This window comes from Perca flavescens, chromosome 7 (genome assembly GCF_004354835.1).
Source record: "Perca flavescens isolate YP-PL-M2 chromosome 7, PFLA_1.0, whole genome shotgun sequence".
Taxonomy (NCBI): domain Eukaryota; kingdom Metazoa; phylum Chordata; class Actinopteri; order Perciformes; family Percidae; genus Perca; species Perca flavescens.
The window spans coordinates 16906706-16923999 of record NC_041337.1 but is presented as its reverse complement, the minus strand read 5'-3'; the positions used below and the strand labels follow the sequence as shown (position 1 = coordinate 16923999).

The 17294-nt window shown below is 42.1% G+C and overlaps 1 protein-coding gene across 9 annotated transcripts in view; it reads right to left on the bottom strand.

Moving 5' to 3' along the window:
• LOC114559154 (cyclin-dependent kinase 17) overlaps positions 1–17294 on the bottom strand; it is a 39413-nt gene that overhangs the window by 14983 nt on the left and 7136 nt on the right. For 4 of the 9 annotated variants that reach the window (XM_028583640.1, XM_028583641.1, XM_028583639.1 and 1 more), the window contains 3 exons: positions 15555–15748; positions 12961–13125; positions 2804–2937 (listed from right to left, as the gene is read on the bottom strand). In XM_028583640.1, the coding sequence (XP_028439441.1) occupies positions 2804–2937; positions 12961–13125; positions 15555–15717 (462 nt within the window). In that variant the 5' untranslated portion in view covers positions 15718–15748. The remainder of the gene's footprint in view (positions 1–2803; positions 2938–12960; positions 13126–15554; positions 15749–17294) is intronic. The other 5 variants (XM_028583645.1, XM_028583646.1, XM_028583642.1 and 2 more) reach the window with 4 other exon arrangements.

Sequence of the window (17294 nt, the reverse complement as noted above, 5' to 3'; positions counted from 1 at the left end):
AACATATACTATTGGTCTACAGGTGCCATCTGCTGTTGTGAATAATTGTGTAATTGAAATGTATGTCTTGTAAGACTGAATGAAAGGCCAGTACAAGGCCACTATGTGATGGGACTAGTTCAAGACACGTTCCTGGAAAGTGTCAGGCTACATTTTAGAATACATTGTAGGCAGAGTGAGAAGGTTAGCACTATTCCCAAGCTCACAAACTCATCTGGAAACATCTGGAACAGTTTTAATTACTTTTAAACATGCTTGATATTTTTATCATCTACTCTTCTGCCTAGTGTAGTTGACTTCTATTTGAGTGTGCGTACTGTTTTGCAAACTATTTGCTGAAGGTGACCCCATTTTAAAATTTGTATTTTGAGGATTATAATTGGGTCATCATTCATTTATTTTTGTTATTGATGGATTTTGACACATAGCACAATTCACGCAGAGTGAATACCTCTGATCTACCTACTAAACTAATCAGCTGGAATAACTTTTCCCTTCCCAGCCCTTGCTTCAATACAACATACATTTTTGTGATGCTACTTTTCCTGCTCCTATGTGTTATCCATGTATGACATGCTCACTGGCAAGGTGCCAATCACACGTTGTTTCCATGGCAGCAGTGGCTGGCTGGCCTAGTCCCAACAGCCCCACGGTATGTGTCCTCGATGTAAGTGTGTGAAATGATATGTGTGTTTACATCGGAGCGTTAGTGGGAGGGAAAGAAGTGTAAGTATGCCTGAAGATGAAAGGCAGAGGGATTTTATGACTGTAATTGTTTTATCGAAGCTCATTGGCTAACCTAACAACATGCAGTATTACATACAAGCCGTCACTCTAAGGACGGTGACACTTACTACAAAGATTAAACATACACCTTGAAAACATACATTCACACAAACTGAAAACGTTAAGCAATGCTCTGGAGACTGTATAGCGTATTGTGAAAAATAAGTGAAAAACATGTACTAGCATGACCTGCAGACTTTGACCTGAGTAATTTGCACGATTGTAAGCTCCACTGAATGTAAAAGAGTAAAATAAACAGAATAAAAGTACTGAAACACCATTCACGATGAGAACACATGAAAACTGCTAAATATTCTCAGAAAAATACAACTAATTCACTTAATATGTCAAGCAAATCATTAAGCCAGTGACTTCTGAAGACAAAAACAAAACAGATTTTCACACGTGAACTATCTATACTCCTTTTCAAAAGGGTAACAATGGACAAAATGACACCCAAGCCCTGTTATTCACTGGTTGAATGTGACCCACACACAAAACATTTATACACAAACACACGTGTCCCCATACTCACAATGCAGAATAGCTCTAGTAGCTCCCTCATTGTCCTCCTTAAACGTGTCTTTCTATACACTCACACACAAACGTTTTCCACAATGCATGTCTCTGACCTGCCACATGACTGCGCACTGACAGAGAGAGAGAGGCTGGCACTGTGGTAGAGTGCCATCCACATGCTCAGAGGAGGAGGAGGAGGAAAAAAAGAGGAGGAGGGGGAAAGTATGAGCGGAGAAGAGAAGAGAGGAATGGACAGATTCCTGAGGGAAGAAAGGCAGATGGGGGGAAGGGGTGAACGGAGGATGATGGCTGAGAGGAAACATTGTTTTTTGGTTCTCTCCCGTCATTTTGTCCTCCATCTCTCCTTCTCCCTCTTATCACCTCCTGTGCCCTTTTCCTCTGGATCTCCCCTTTCTTTGTCATACCAATAATTATTCCTACTTCCATCATTACCCTCTCCTTCCAGCATTATCCTCTCCTTCAACCCCCACCCACCCCCCCTCCACTCTTTCTCTCTGTGATAAAAATGGTCTAAATTAGTCCCTTCCACTCTTCACAGCAATCAGGGGCAGCAGCCTATGTGTCCAGAGGCATTTCCTGTAATCCTGCTGCACTCATCACTCTGGAACTCCTTCAAACAGACAGACACACACATACGCACACACACTCTGGCTGAGACATGAACACATCCTCAGGGATGTGGCAAAACAAAGCAACAAATAGCAACGTTACCTGTCCACGAATAGTACAGGTGCACTCAAGTAGACAGGTGACTTACTGTATGTAAAAGCTGGTCACAATAAACCCAGGTCTGTGTCCCAAATTGTTCACTATTGACTATATACAAAGTAGATCACCACATTATATACCCAAATTATTGAATTACAATAATTAAATATTGAATTGAATTGAATAAACAACACAAAAGGTTAGGCAATAGATTACATAGATGAATGAGATGAGCTAACTACCATCATACATTGCACAGACAGGGGGAAAATACAGTAAGTACATTTAGATAGCTGCCAGATAAAAATAAATGACCTGAGTAGTGTTCAAATTAGCTTTGTGATACTGATGTCGATATTTGGGAGTTTGCAGTTTAAAAAAAAAATTATCAAGTCATAAACAAACAATCTTGATACAGAATTGTTTTTTAAATTGTTATGTGACTAATATATATATTAAATAGGACATTTTACATTGCACATTTTAGGATAAACCATGCAATGATGACACTTTCTAAATTACCTCAAACCATAGTTTAGCATTACTTTTCTGCAATTTATTGTGACTTATCAGCCGACATATAAACCGATATCTGCATAAGCTAATATCGGCTGATAAATGAGTGTCTAGCTCAACCATCTAACACACACATAGTCCTCTGCATAAAATTCCCTAAATAGTATGTAGCAAATGCTGCATAGGGAAGGAGTGAATGTTTGCGGACAGAGCCAAGGTGTTATCTGTGAGATGTGTCTCTGACTTCCAATACCTCATTAGAGATGCGTCGATGGTGATTGTTCCTCATACGGACCCTGACTGGACTCTGGACCTCATCAGAGGACGTCCCAGATGCTTGGTCGCTCTCCCCATCTGAACCCATCTTCACATTCTCATGAACAATACCTAAAACACACAGACACACAAACAGACTGTTATTGTCAGGAATTACGCTGTACTTTTTCATTCAACTCAGGTCTTTTGGACTGCTTTTTTGCTCTCCTCTCCTCCTCACTCTCTCCATATACCCATCAGAGAACACAACCCTTTTGTCTTTCTTTAGATTTCATTTACCCGTCTGAGAAAACCATAGTAGGGTCCCAATCCCCAGTTGATAGATTGTACCACCAGGTATGCAGGAGTCTTAGCCCAGTGTGTATTAAATGCCGTTGGTAAGATGAGAAGGTCAGAGATCGATATCACCCTGCATGCAATGAGAGCTTTCCCATCTAAGCCTACAACCCCCTCCCCAAACCCCCACCCCACCCCACCTCCATCTCCACACACACCTCCATTCGCTCCAGAGTCCATTTGATTAATGAGTCACGGTGCAGCAGACAGGACTACTTCCATCAATGGTGTGTGAGTAAATGTGGGGGGAAGGGTCTCTCTTTGGGTTTCAGTGTATGGTGCCTGATAGCTTTCAAGTCTGGGTCATGCACAGCACATACAGTATGCGTGTGCATCTGTATCTGTGTGTGTGTGTGAGTGTGTGTGTGTGTGTGTGTGTGTGTGTGTGTGTGTGTGTGTGTGTGTGTGTGTGTGTGTGTGTGTGTGTGTGTGTGTGTGTGTGTGTGTGTGTGTGTGTTTGTTTGTCTTGTGTTTGGTGAAAGAAACTGCTTCATGAGAGGAACTGTCAGATGTTAAAGCTCAGTCCTAATGCTTGGAACATCTTACTTTACCATCATCTACTGTTTACATTTAAACAGCCACCAGAAGAGTCTGATAGGGGGGAGATTAGGGGATCAGGGATGGAAAGAAGAAGAAGAGGAATAAGAGGAAAGAAAAATAAGTCCCTTGAGAAACTGTAACACGTCAGCCATGAGATAGAGCTATTAAGAGCCGGATAGGTGAAGCTATTTATTATAGTGCAGTCTGTCAGCTGTGGAAAGGGGCAACACCACCTGATTCTATGTCATTTGTGTGTCTCTGTCATGTAGTCAAAGTTAAGATTTGAGAAAGACAAGCTGCTCTATGGGTTCTGCCATCGGGCTAAAGAATGGAAAAGATAGAATATGGACTCAATGTTCACTGTTGTTCTTTCATAATGGCATTTTCCCCAATAACACTTTTACGTCATGCCACTTTTTATTTCATAATGTCACTTTTCATGACATTGTGTGGTGAAGTCGCAGCCCTCTAACCATTTAGCTAATCACATGCCCCCTGCCTCTTTGATGGCTGTGCCATTGTTTACCTATAAGGAGAGCAATGGAGACAACTCGCTTGGCATGGCGCACCGATCAAAATTGCACTGAGCAAATTGTTCAAATTGTTTCAACTTTGACTTTGTTGCAACTAACCTTTCAAGACGCAACCAAAGCCAGACACAATGATGACATATACCTGCGCTGCACTTTGCCTCTGTGCCTGCAATATGCTCTGCGCCCTACCTCGCGGTTTTACCTCTGATCATGTGTAGGTGGCTTTAAGCTAGCAAGCAGTCAACTACCTGTGTAGATCCCAGCTGCTAATTTCAGCCTACATCCTGTCCACCGGTCTAACTAACTAACTAACTAACTAACTAACTATCTGTTGACAAAAGCAGCATATGCTCATTAGCAAAACACAAGTCTGATGTACTGCCTGTGGCCTCAAAGCCAGACACAAGAATACAGGGTATGCATACAGAATAGCTTTGTAAGAAAACTGAGCAGTCATATCAGGAATCAACTCAGATGGTGAAACATTAAACTCAAGTTAACTGATACCAGAGTGAGGGGAAATTGATCCAGGATATCTACATACTGACAGACGCACACACATGAGCACACTCTCACGACGAGTGAGTATCCAGTACTGCTATTATGTCACAGGTCTGTCTCACTTTTGGAGATGTCCTGATCTTGTCTCTTTGCGTAAACAGTCATGGAGATGCAGGTGGATCAGACTAGGTGACTGACTTGGGAGGAAGATTCCATCACCTGGGCCTCAAAACAATGTTCTGCTGACACATACAGCACACACACTTTTTATCCTCAATTTACATATCAGACTAAGACCACTGCCTCCCTGTGTGGAGCCAGGCTGGCCTAGTTAGGGTTGCTGACTCCCTGCTAGCACGTTTGGAAGAGTGAGTGGGCTGCTTTTAGGTCTATTCTTGCTTAACCCAACTCTGCATGTTCTCCACTTAGCTGGAAGTGCCTCAGAAAATGATTGAAACGCCAGTGGAAAGGATGTTAAAAAAAAGTAAAGTAAGTGAAAGATTCACTTCAAGAGCCCTTCAAAGATTAATGGAAATCTTGGGAATTTTTTGTCATAAGCCCTCGCTGGGCTAGGCCGGTCATCGAGTTCAGTGAGTACACTGGTAGAATGAATAGCCACTGCACTTTGAACTGAACCATTTGACATCTTTTTGCTCTCAGGCCAGAGGTTGTGAAACAGCTTTTTTTAAATAAATGTCAGTATACTGTCTGAACTTGGCATGAGCGGCAGAAATAGGGATACCGCAGCCATTATGCCGACAAGCAAATGGATAAAAAATTCAAAAGATGAACTTGGAGAACTCGTCATTTCTCCTCAGAGTCTGTGGGGCCCCTAAGATACCAACGCGCCCTGGGCCAACATACTGCATTTCTAATCTTAAAACCAGCCACAAAAAGTAAATAATATTAATAATAAATAAAATATTTTTAATAAGATGTTCAAAGTTATAGGATCAGCAGATTCTGAAAGAAAGCTACTTAACATAAATCCATGTCTTTGTATCTAATAAAACCTCAGGACACACGTCACATCCTAATTTAATATCCCACAGAGTGGAATCAGTATATTCAGATATAGCACATGTGTTATTAATGCACTGGGAATACAAGTATTGTATGGCACAAAGATGTAGAGTTACATACTGTATCATCTATTAAACATTTTACCTCTGAAAAATCTATCAGACTCATACACATTGTTAGAAAAACTGCTGTAATCGTATGTCATCACTATAGTCTGGATGTGATGAAATGGAGGATCAGGATCTAGATGAACTTGATGATGAAGACCGTGATGAGACTCACCAATACGGTTTCCTGGAGGACGGCATGAGTCCAGCACTCGAAGCATACGGAAAGGTGACAGCCTGAGTGGGGTGTCTCTCTCCCCCATTCTTATCCCCTCTCCCATTCTAGCCTCCCCCATCTTTGAGTCTCCACCTCTGGGAGCCGGTGCAGAGCACCCTTGTGGGGTGCCGGACATATCCATTGTTCCAGAAGATTCAAAACACTACAGTTAGAAGTGCGATTAAAAATTCAAAGCAACATTTCAGAAAGAGCCGGAAAGGAAATCTGGGCCTTTTTGAGGAGTGAAAATCACTTGAGTCCAGTCTGGGTTGGGTCTGGATGAGACTCAGGCTTCAGGAGTTGTAGCTGTTCAAGGGCAAAATCCAATCTTCACGCTGTCTCTGTATCTCCAGGACAGTCCCATGCAGTAGAGAACAGGTCTTACATTGGGAGGACAGTGCAGACTGTACAGGCACGCTAATCACAATGCAACAACTCCCTCGGCTACTACTCCACTTCAACACGCTCTCTCACCCTCTGCCTGTTTTCCAGTAGACACTCCCTCTCTCCACCTCTCCTCCTTTCTCGCTCTTTTTCTCTCTGCAGTCAAACTCTGCTTGCTGACTGAGGAAGGTCAAACCCCGTGCAGGTAAGCAATATGCTGCAGAGACGGTTCTAAACACGCAAGCTGAATCTGTTAACGCCCCATCAACTCAGAATAACAGGTGTTCCGTTTCCGTCTATATAGTTTATACACACACACACACACACACACCAAACTTACAGCTCCTCCAAGAAAGAAAAACACTTCCGTCTGGTGTTCAACTATCTGACGCTCTCTCTTTTTACTTTTTCATTTCCAGTCCAGTGTCTTCTTCTTTTTCCTGATGTGTTTCTCCTCCTGTCAGATCTCCTCCCTGTTCTTCAACTCTTAATCAGCACACCCCTCTATTCTGGCTGTTGTGCTGCTTCCTTTCCACTCCCCTCTGTCTTTTGCTCCCTCCTTGCCTCTGGCGCCCCTATCAGTGCTGTTACTCCCTTCACCTTGTTATTACTCTCCTCCCTCTCATGTGATACCAATCTCTCTCTCTCTCTCTCTCTCTCTCTCTCTCTCTCTCTCTCTCTCTCTCTCTCTCTCTCTCTCTCTCTCTCTCCTCCTGCCTCCCCCCTCCCTCGCTTTTCCTATCTCCATCTGGGTCTAAAGATGTGTTGAATATACAGTACAATCCTTTCTTTTTATTCAGGAGCCGATGATAACATTTTCTGCCTGATCACCCTCTTTCTTGCACGCCATCTCTATCGCTCCATCTCATTCGCCTTCTCTCGCTCTTGCTCCTTCCCTCCTCTCCACCCTCTGCCTTCTCGTCCTTATCACTCTCTAGCACAGAAATTGAAACCCTGAGTCTTTTGAGTGACGCCTCTAGTATTCTAGCTCCCATCTTCCCCCTCTCATACAGTCTCTCCACCTTCCTGTTTCTTTTTCTCCCTCCATCCTTCCCCATGGACCTAAAGCACGGGCCATTATTCATTCTCAACCTGTGCACACATACACACGCACTGTCCCTTATAAATGGCACTGCACACACAGTAACTGTGCATCCCTATAAAAACCACACACACACACACACACACACACACACACACACACACACACACACACACACACACACACACACACACTCTCACACACACACACACACTCACACACTCTCACACACACACACACACACACACACACAGTACATGGCTCTATGTGAAACACCTGCAGAGCAAACACATTATGAAGAAACACTTAATTATATATAATTAACACATTAATTATAGAAATATCAAACAAGGAACTATATAGCAGGATGTAGAAGTGTTAATCCTGATGGATATTTTCCTGTGTTTTCTTTGTACAGATCCCAAATGTTCCTTCCAAATACAATGTGCAGGATGGACTGAGGCTGCAACACAATCATCAAGGGCTTAAAGGTCCCATTACTGATCTATTTGCTGTACACTTATCTAATGTATAAAGCAATGGGCTGTTAGTCATGGAGAGAATGTATACGAGTGGACAGACAGAAAGGCGGGATAATATAGTTTTGTGAAGACTTCACTGGTTAGATATGTTTGACAGTTGAAGCTTAAGTGTTTTAGGAAAAAACTGAGGTGGAAAGTACATTTACCCTAGTACTGTATTTAAGTACAGATTTGAGGTGCTTGTACTTTTAGTACTTTATACTTCACTACATTATTTAACATAGATAGCTACTAAATATCAGATTAGGATTTTACATACAAAACATATGATCAATTTAAAAAATATGATGCCTTGTTATAGATGAAATAACCCAAACAAGTATATGAAGCGGTTAGGATTAGCTCCACCTCAACCAACTAAAACATTAAATAAATGCTTACATGTTAATGCATAAATATTTGGCTAATGATCCAACAATATAATAATAAAAAGTGGCTATTCGGCATAATGGGTACTTTTACTTTTAATATTTGATGTACATTTTGTTGCTAATAATAATGCACTTTTGCATTAGTATCATTTTGAAATTTGAATGCAGAAATTTTATTTTCACAGTATGTTATTGCTACTTTTACTGAAGAGAAGTAAATATGTCTTCCACCACTGGAAATAAGAGGTCCAGGATATTCAAGTGCACTTTTCATGGGACTTTTTTGAGAAATATGCTACCACTTCCAGCGTTTTGGCTGTTAGCTCTTCTCTTCGACATCGGAAAAACTTTGCGTTTCCCCCTACGGAACCGTGGACAATCCCACCATAGAAACTAACATAAAAAGAAGTGTTGAATGGCAACTCCATCTAAAATGTCAGCAAGATTAAAAAAAATAAAAATATCAAATGCCACATTTCCTTATAATATTCTCAAGGATTAACACATTTAAAAAAATGTGTGCAACAACTGTGAGATAAAAACCTCACCTCTCCCTTCAATGTCAATAATCAGGTTGTCTTGTCAGCCTTAACTGACATAACAGGCTCATGCAGAAAAGCTCTCACACCCAACATGTCAATAACAAATGATGCCTTTAATTATAACTCTACCTACACAAACACACAACCATACTTGAAACAGTTAAAACATAATGGTATAACTAGCTTAGATAAGTAAATATATGGAATAGTTGTACTGTATACCGAACACATTTTGAAAACATTTTTAATCTAGCTACATGTGGAAGGTGCATTAAAATAAATATTTGGGTGCAGTGTGCAATGTTTACTTCAACTTATCTACATGAGGCATACTATTATTATTTTCTTTGGGCCCATTACTCTACTGTATACTTTAAAGTGCTCATATTATGCTTTTTGGCTTTTCCCCTTTCCTTTATTGTGTTATATGCCTTTTTGTGCACGTTATAGGTTTACAAAGTGAAAAAGCCCAAAGTTCACCCCAAAGGGACTTACCATCTCCAACTGAAAACACTGTTCACAAACTGCTCCAAACAGCTCTATTGTAGTACAGCCTTTACTTCCGTGACGAATGTGCGTCACTTTGTAATACAGGTTATAATGTACGCCTAGCTGCTAGCGTTGCACGCCCTCATACTCTGCAACTGACTAGCTAGCCATACTTACTGCGCATGTGTGACTCCCAGCAAAGATGGTACAGAAGTGGGATGTCTCACTCTATAGCTAAAACAGAGAGCTCAACACACATGGGGAAAAGAGGAGCTGCAGCAATGTGCAGTACAACAAATATATGGTGTTTTTTGAAAATTAAACCACATAAACCTGTTCTGGTACAACCTCTAAATACAAGTATGAACCTGAAAATGAGCATAATATGAGCACTTTAAATTAGATCCAAGTAAAGACTAATGGCCATTTACATTACAGCGCATTGACAGACATGTATTGATGTTGAGTGCTTTATCCTTGAGCTTAAAAAGTCAAGGACAAAAGCTCACCGCTCAGCCATCCACCCATCACTGTCTCCTTGTCTCTTTGTATTCACAAGTGCAACTGCATACATCAAGGATTTCTCTCTTGCCCCGCAGCCACTTCCACAAGGCCCTTTACTCCCTCCAAGGTCTCATTCACTGTCACTTTTTCTTGCCAACTTGTTTGAAACCTCTTTATTGTCACATCTTCTTCGCTACATTTGAGCTTCCAATTAAAATATATTGCTTACATCATTTTGTTTTACCATAAATACCACAGTCACCCTCTAGTAGTGAGAGAATAAAAATCAAAGTGCATTTAACATCCCTGATGAACACACACAAACATAGAGAAACACACTTACAAGGCCGGAAGGTGGATGGGGGGACTGCAGTAATTACCTCTAAACCTTTTATCTGCATCTAAGGAATCTTATTATCCAATTACTGGGACCAGAGCTCCTACTGTCACCTACCGGTTTGTATTTGCTGGTCCCCAATGCCTCACCCCCCTTCCTTTCCTATATATAGCTTTGAAAATTCCCAGCATTCTTTAGCAGCATCTTTCCTTTGCCTCAAGCATACGCTAATGTAACAGAAAGCCCTAACACACACAAGAAGCTTACAAGACCAACTACATAAAAAGAGCCCACTCCATTGTTCTTATTAAATCCAATCTGGGAGCGAGAGAGGAGGGTTAGTGTGAGCAAATGGCTGAGAGTGTAAGGAGCGAGAGAGAGGGCTACAGCGATTAATGCAGTGTTAATGCATTACATTAAATCCCTGGCACAGACAAGGTCTCTCATGGTGTGCAATACACAGAGGGAAATAAGGGTTGTCTGAAAAGCTTTCCATCTTTTATCTTTGCCCCATTGTGCTTTTATCTGGAGGTTAAATTTAGTATTTTGATGTATGTAGGGAGAAAGCGACAGAAGGGAGAAAAGAACGTGAAGAGACATCTGTGACAGTATTAGAAATAGCAGCCTGCGACGGGTTTTGAGGAGAGTATGCCGCTTTCAGCAGACTCCTTTGTCTCAGTGAAACAGATGGGAGGACCGACTAATCCTCAACAGTGTAACTACAGATCTTCACAGAGAGAAAGAGATGAGGTAGCGGTGAAAAGCAAAAAACGAAAAGTAAGTACAGTGTGGTGGAAGTGGGTGTTGGCCCCAGTTAGCAACAGATGAATCACAAACCTGTAAAAGCCCTCTCTCCCTCTGGCAACTGGCCAAACGCCTCTAACATTCGCATAAAACCCTGCAGTCAGGCCCACTTGCACAGATGAAAAGTGAATTTAATTGAATCTTCCTATGGATGGATAGAGCAAGTTAGAGAAAGACAGGGAAAGGGAGAGGGAAAGAGAATGAGAGAGAGAGAAAGGGTGGGCAAGCTCTTTAGTGCAGCAGGAAAGAGAGATTGCATCATCATGTCGCTCTATTAAAGAGTGTGACGTGCTCGGACTGCTGAGTGGCACAAAATGAGTCAGCGAAACCAACCAGCGTGAAACACACACACACACACACACACACACACACACACACACACACACACACACACACACACACACTACCTCTTAACATTTCAAACTACACCTTATGACGATTTTAATAATAGAAAAACATCTATTCTAGGAGTCAAGCTCCATCCTTTTTGGGGTTTTCTGAGCTCAAAGATAGCTGTGGATTTCACAGAATCAAGTCACTTTGCCAGACCAAATGTAGTCTATGGGCTTAAGACTGGTACATTACCATATTCTTACATAGACTATTACTGGTATTTCTCAATTTCATTTCACTTTCCTCATCTCTTAAGCACCATTAATCTGTGCCAATACATTATAGTGATTTTGATATCCATATATGTTGTCCTTGTCATGTGGATAGTTCAGATAAATTCTTGTGTTCTAATATTTGTCATGTTGAAAGAAGTTTTGGGAAAAAGTTTGGGGAAATTATGTGTGTAAGATGAAGGGATCGGACACCACTCTTAGTGTCTACCGTATCTGTTGTTAAATATGAAGGACACGGTTTGGTTCGCCTAGCTGTCCCTATTAATTTACGGGGATCATCTAAATTTCATCCACCCATTGTTATCGTATTCCCAGCTGGTAGGATCACATTGAACTGTAAGCTCCTGATTCAAGACTAGTTCTCTTGTCAGCCACTGTTCAATGGATGCAAAGAGTCTTGTTGTGGTCTATCTGCAGTTCACTCAGCCAAGGACTCAGGGGATACACAGCACAAAGCTAATATGACTCCTGAAGGAGCCATTGTGGAACTAACACTATTCTACCATGTCGCTGCCTCCCTCCTTTCATCTATACTTTTCTCCCTCTCTATCACTCAGTCTCCTGTAATCAATCTCTCGCCATTTTCTAAGCTCCATTTCATTCTCAACCCATCTCCAAGATCCACGTGTTCAGCATCTCCCATTTCTCTCCATCCTTGACTTTCCCTTTTCAACTCCATCCCACTGCTCCTGATATAAGCCCTTCGGCCACAGTGGGGAATGAGATTACTGGGATCCATATAGCAACAAACCACACGTTCCAGACAGACAGAAGGAGAAAGTGAATGTGTGAGCATATGGGTGTTGTGAGCATATGTGTGTGTGTGTGTGTGTGTGTGTGTGTGTGTGTGTGTGTGTGTGTGTGTGTGTGTGTGTGTGTGTGTTTGTGTATAGGGACAGTTTGAATTAGAGTTTTAGCCCTCCAGATTCATAGTAAATGTTGGGAGTTGTGTCAGTAAATACGGTTTTACACTGAAACCCCCCACCCCCACATGCACATCAGCGTGTGCGTGATTTTCCAACCACAGGTGGCAGTATTGCTCAAGCATGACGTTGCTTTGGTGAAACACTCATAAAATTATACAAACGCACAGCTGAATATTAAGTTATTCTTCTACTGACTGACATCTGGAATAAAATGTGCTACAGGCTAGTGTGTGTGTGTGTGTGTGTGTGTGTGTGTGTGTGTGTGTGTGTGTGTGTGTGTGTGTGTGTGCATGCGTGCGTGCGTGTGTACCCAGAGATCCAGTCCTGTGCAGGCTCAGGAAGGCTCTGTCTCTTTCCAGCCCCCCACCCGGCTCTCTGCGCAGAGCGGTGCGGCCCAGGTGACCGGCATACTGACGCAGGAAGGAGGGAGCACTGTGTGAAGCGGGAGGGTGCACGGCACACACCACCATGGGCTCTGAGACACACGATGCAGGCAGACAGCCAGCCAGGGAGAGGGACACAATGAGGGGCGACAAGAAGAGAGTGCGAGAAAAAGGCGAGAAAGTGAGGACACAGCTCAGAAGGACAAAATAGAGACAGGCAGATGACAGAAATTGTAGGAAGGAACGGGAGAAAAAGAGAGAGAGGGAAAAAAGACGACAAGGTCACACAGAGACCAGACACTGAAAGGTAGCAGAACATTTAGGAACAGTACAATATGTCAGATGAAATGGTGGGAATTAATACAGAGGCTGTACTCCTGTTAGAAGAGGAAACAGTTGTGGCACACAGTAACAGAAATAGCCATGGGAAGTGTATGAGGAATGAGGCATGCATAGTGGAAAATATTTTGAGTCATCAGCGGATAAAGACTGATTTTAAAGAACAGTGAGCAAAGAAAAAGAGACATGCACACGTAAATTAGCAGACGTATTGTAGAAGCCAGGCCACAGAGGTAAGGGAAAAACTGAAAACACTGATGGAAGGACTAAAATAGCTATTTAGCTGACTGTTTATTTAAGCTTATGAATAAACAACTAACTTTTTCAAAGTAAAATACCTCAAACTAACCCCTCACCAATGTGTAGGACACCCGGTCAGCATGCAGGTATCATCACCTTCTTTTCACCTTTATTAGTATTATTGAATCCCTTGTGCAGAATATACTGTAGGTGGAAGCCCACATGCCGCATCTCCTGTCTTTCAAATAATCCCCAATTTCCACCACATTGCAATGTAAATTGCACTGAGATCCCTAAGCATTAGGGTTTAATGTTCCTCTTAAATTCTCCCATGATTCCCTCACAGTCTCTCCTGCACAGGTCCTCCAAGAACACAGTAAAAGAACAGATCTGAGGTCAGCAACTAATTAGCACTTTGAAAAATGTGAGTATTATTTTACCGCTCTTTTGCAAAGCCTGACTAAAGATACATAGAGACGTGGGTGTCAGCAGGGTAATGCAGCAAGGAGAAAGGGCAAGAGAGGATTTGATAAGAACAAGATGTAGTGCAGTGGTTAAAGTTTAATGTCCCTCTCCTCATCCTCTACATCACTTCATCCATCCAACTCTATCTTCCTTGCTCTGTGCGCTCTCTGGAAATGAACTGACTAAAGAGAGGCGTGTAAAAACAGGAGGAGAAGGAGAGAGATGGCAGGGAGTGAAATTAATAAGGTAGATGTATGGATGTTGCAGCCCAGGAGCTGGAATAACAACAACTAGTAACACAGAACAAACATCATTCCTCCTTGTATCCAAACTGCAAAGCAGCCAACATCTCCCACATAAAAAACAGCGCAGCTATATTTGAACACTGAGCCTTTTCTTGTTCTCTCACTTTCTGTCTGTCTTTTCTCTTCCTTTTTCTCTGAGACAAAGCCTCTGCTGAAAAAGAGGCAACCTGCCTCGCTCTGTGTTCTGACCTGGTTTCCGTATGGAGCCAGAATAGGAGGCGAACACACACAACGACCAATCATACACGTGCGCAGCGTTTGTGTCAGGTGAGGTCTCAGATTTTTCTAAAGATGGGAGCTGCAATCCTGGAGGATGTCCAGCAGATGGCTCCCAGAGTTTCTAAGAATGACATTGCTTTTTTTTTTTCCTTTCATGTTGGAGCTATTCTCTTTTGCTCATGTGGATACACAAATTAATGTAAATTCATAACAAAGCTTTGTGAATTCACAATACATTTCCAGTATACTACTCCTTCCAGTCTTGATGATTAACTAGTAAAGTGAAGCACACAGTGAAGTGATAGTTATGAAGCTGATGATGAGGTGAAGATGATAAAGGTTTATGAGATACTTCCATTAACAAATACATTATTTCAGGGAGTCCATTGTAAATGGAAGTCATACAAGAGTTGTAAAGTGTAAAATCTGCTACCATAATTTTGCTTCCTGCATGTCCGGCGAAGATCAGTTATGACCTATATTTTAATTATCTCCACCTACGCCATCATTTAAAGTCAACTACATTAATTAATGCTTCTTTATGTATTCAAAAAGCTCCAAATGAAGTCTTAAGGTGTTGAACTGTTGGAACACATGAGAAACTACTCTTTAATAAAGTGGCTGTTCCTGTGTTGTAAGATGCTAGCCATAACAGATGTTGGAGTCAAACTAATCACTTTGTGGGACTCCCAGAGGGATCATGGAGGTGACACGATTACTCTTCATTATAATGACAACACTCGCTGCCTTGCTAAAAGCTTTCTTCTGTTTCTTCTGTTATAAGCTGAGATGCAGTATTGACATGCAGTATACAGATATAACAATAATATAAATATAAAGTTATTCCAGAGAAAGATTCTGAAGTTTTTGTGTCAGCTGCAAAGTTTGAAATAGGTCACCTTGTGCATATTGGATGCCTGTGTGATGGCGCTGTATAAGGTGCATGTGTATACCTGTGTGCGAGTGCACTTGTTCCCGTGTCTCACCATTTTCCCTGGCTGCGGATGGCTCATCCAAGGCCATCTGTTCTGCCAGCTCTGACAGGGAGTCGTCGACCGGCCGCGCGCTGCGTAGAGACATGGACAGCCTCCGCTTGATTATCTTCATCCTGTCCATCTTCTCAACCGCACCACCGTGGCCCACAGGCCTAAGAGGGGAGGGACAACCACCAACATCTTCATTATCATTATCATCATCATCTCCACCTGCATCCACATCATCATAATCATTCATCAGTCACTGTTCTCATTATAACCATCAACAGCTAGATCCACACGGCCCCGCTAATCTTCATTGTACAGTCAAACTACTGCATTGCAGCCTCGGCGCATTTTCTACAGTTCTTTGGGCTCCCGATGATTGTGTTTGCTCACGCAGCGTGTGTTCTCATTGTTATGTATGCCAAGTGCAAATACTGCAGAATAAAAGACACAGAATGAGAGAGCAGACACAGAGAGACAGAGAGAAAGGGAGAGAAAGAGAGCAACAAACAACATTTTTACAAAAAAGCATCTAAAAGGCTGACTATGCAGAGGTTTCAGACAAGAGTTGCTCTCCCTGATGAGTTGTGATTGACATACATTTCACTGGCTCCTTCATCAAGTATCCATGAAGTTGTGGTATTCAAACAGTAGACATCTACTGTATTCCAATACAAAAATGGCAGACGAAAGTATCATATGACAAAAGAATTAAGTTCTTGGGACGACTTCAAGCTCACCCACTAGAGTGCGCACCCCATGTAGGCTGAGTCCTTGTCAGCGGCCCGAGTTCGAAACCGACCCGTGGCCCTTTGGTGCATGTCGTCCCCCCTCTCTCCCTTTTTGTTGTCTTCAAGCTATCCTATCAGTTAAAGGCCGTAAAAGCCCAAAACATAATAAGAATAAAGTTTTTTATACTCTATATACACACTTTATGGCTGATTCTACGGTAGTCTAACTTAAGGTAATGTCAATGTGACAGCAACCAAACAACTCTAATGGAAAGCTGGTTTCAAATAATGTATATACTGTGTATGATTACAGGAGGGAGAAGCATCCCATCCTTAAAATAAATGGAGATAAAGCCCATATTGTTTCTCCAGCAAAGTGCTTTTCATATTCACGGTGACCCGTCTATGTTCATTGTGTATTTGCGTGTGTATAACTATTAACGTTACTGAGCTTTCAGTTACATTATATATAGTATTGTTTAGAGTGCCCCTTAGCAGATATTGTAAATCTGGTTTATGTGTGTATGTACAGTATGTGTCTTTGCATGAGTGTATTTGTGTGTGCTGAAGTCATTTTGTGTGTGTCGTGTTCCTCTATGCTCTGCTTTACTGGCCTGGAGGTAAAAGCAGTTATGGCGGAGTATTTCTGTCTCCCTTCCACTTCCTGCTACTTCAATCTAACCCATAGGGGCTCGAGAGCTGACATGCGCAAGTACACACACACGCACACACACGGCACCCACTGCCTTTCTCTTTGTGTCCAACCTTGGATGCTTCAACAAAAGCCATTCATCCTTTCAGGCTTTCAGTCTTTCAGGCCTATTAGAGACAGCCAGTGCTCTGAGGGAATTCAAACCCAGCGATCCTCACTCAGGACGACTAGCTTTTTTTCAGTAGAAGATGCACTGAGGCGAGTAGCCATTGCTAACAACATTGCCTTTGCCAATTTACGTGTGCCCAGTTGGATGCGGTTTGCACCTCA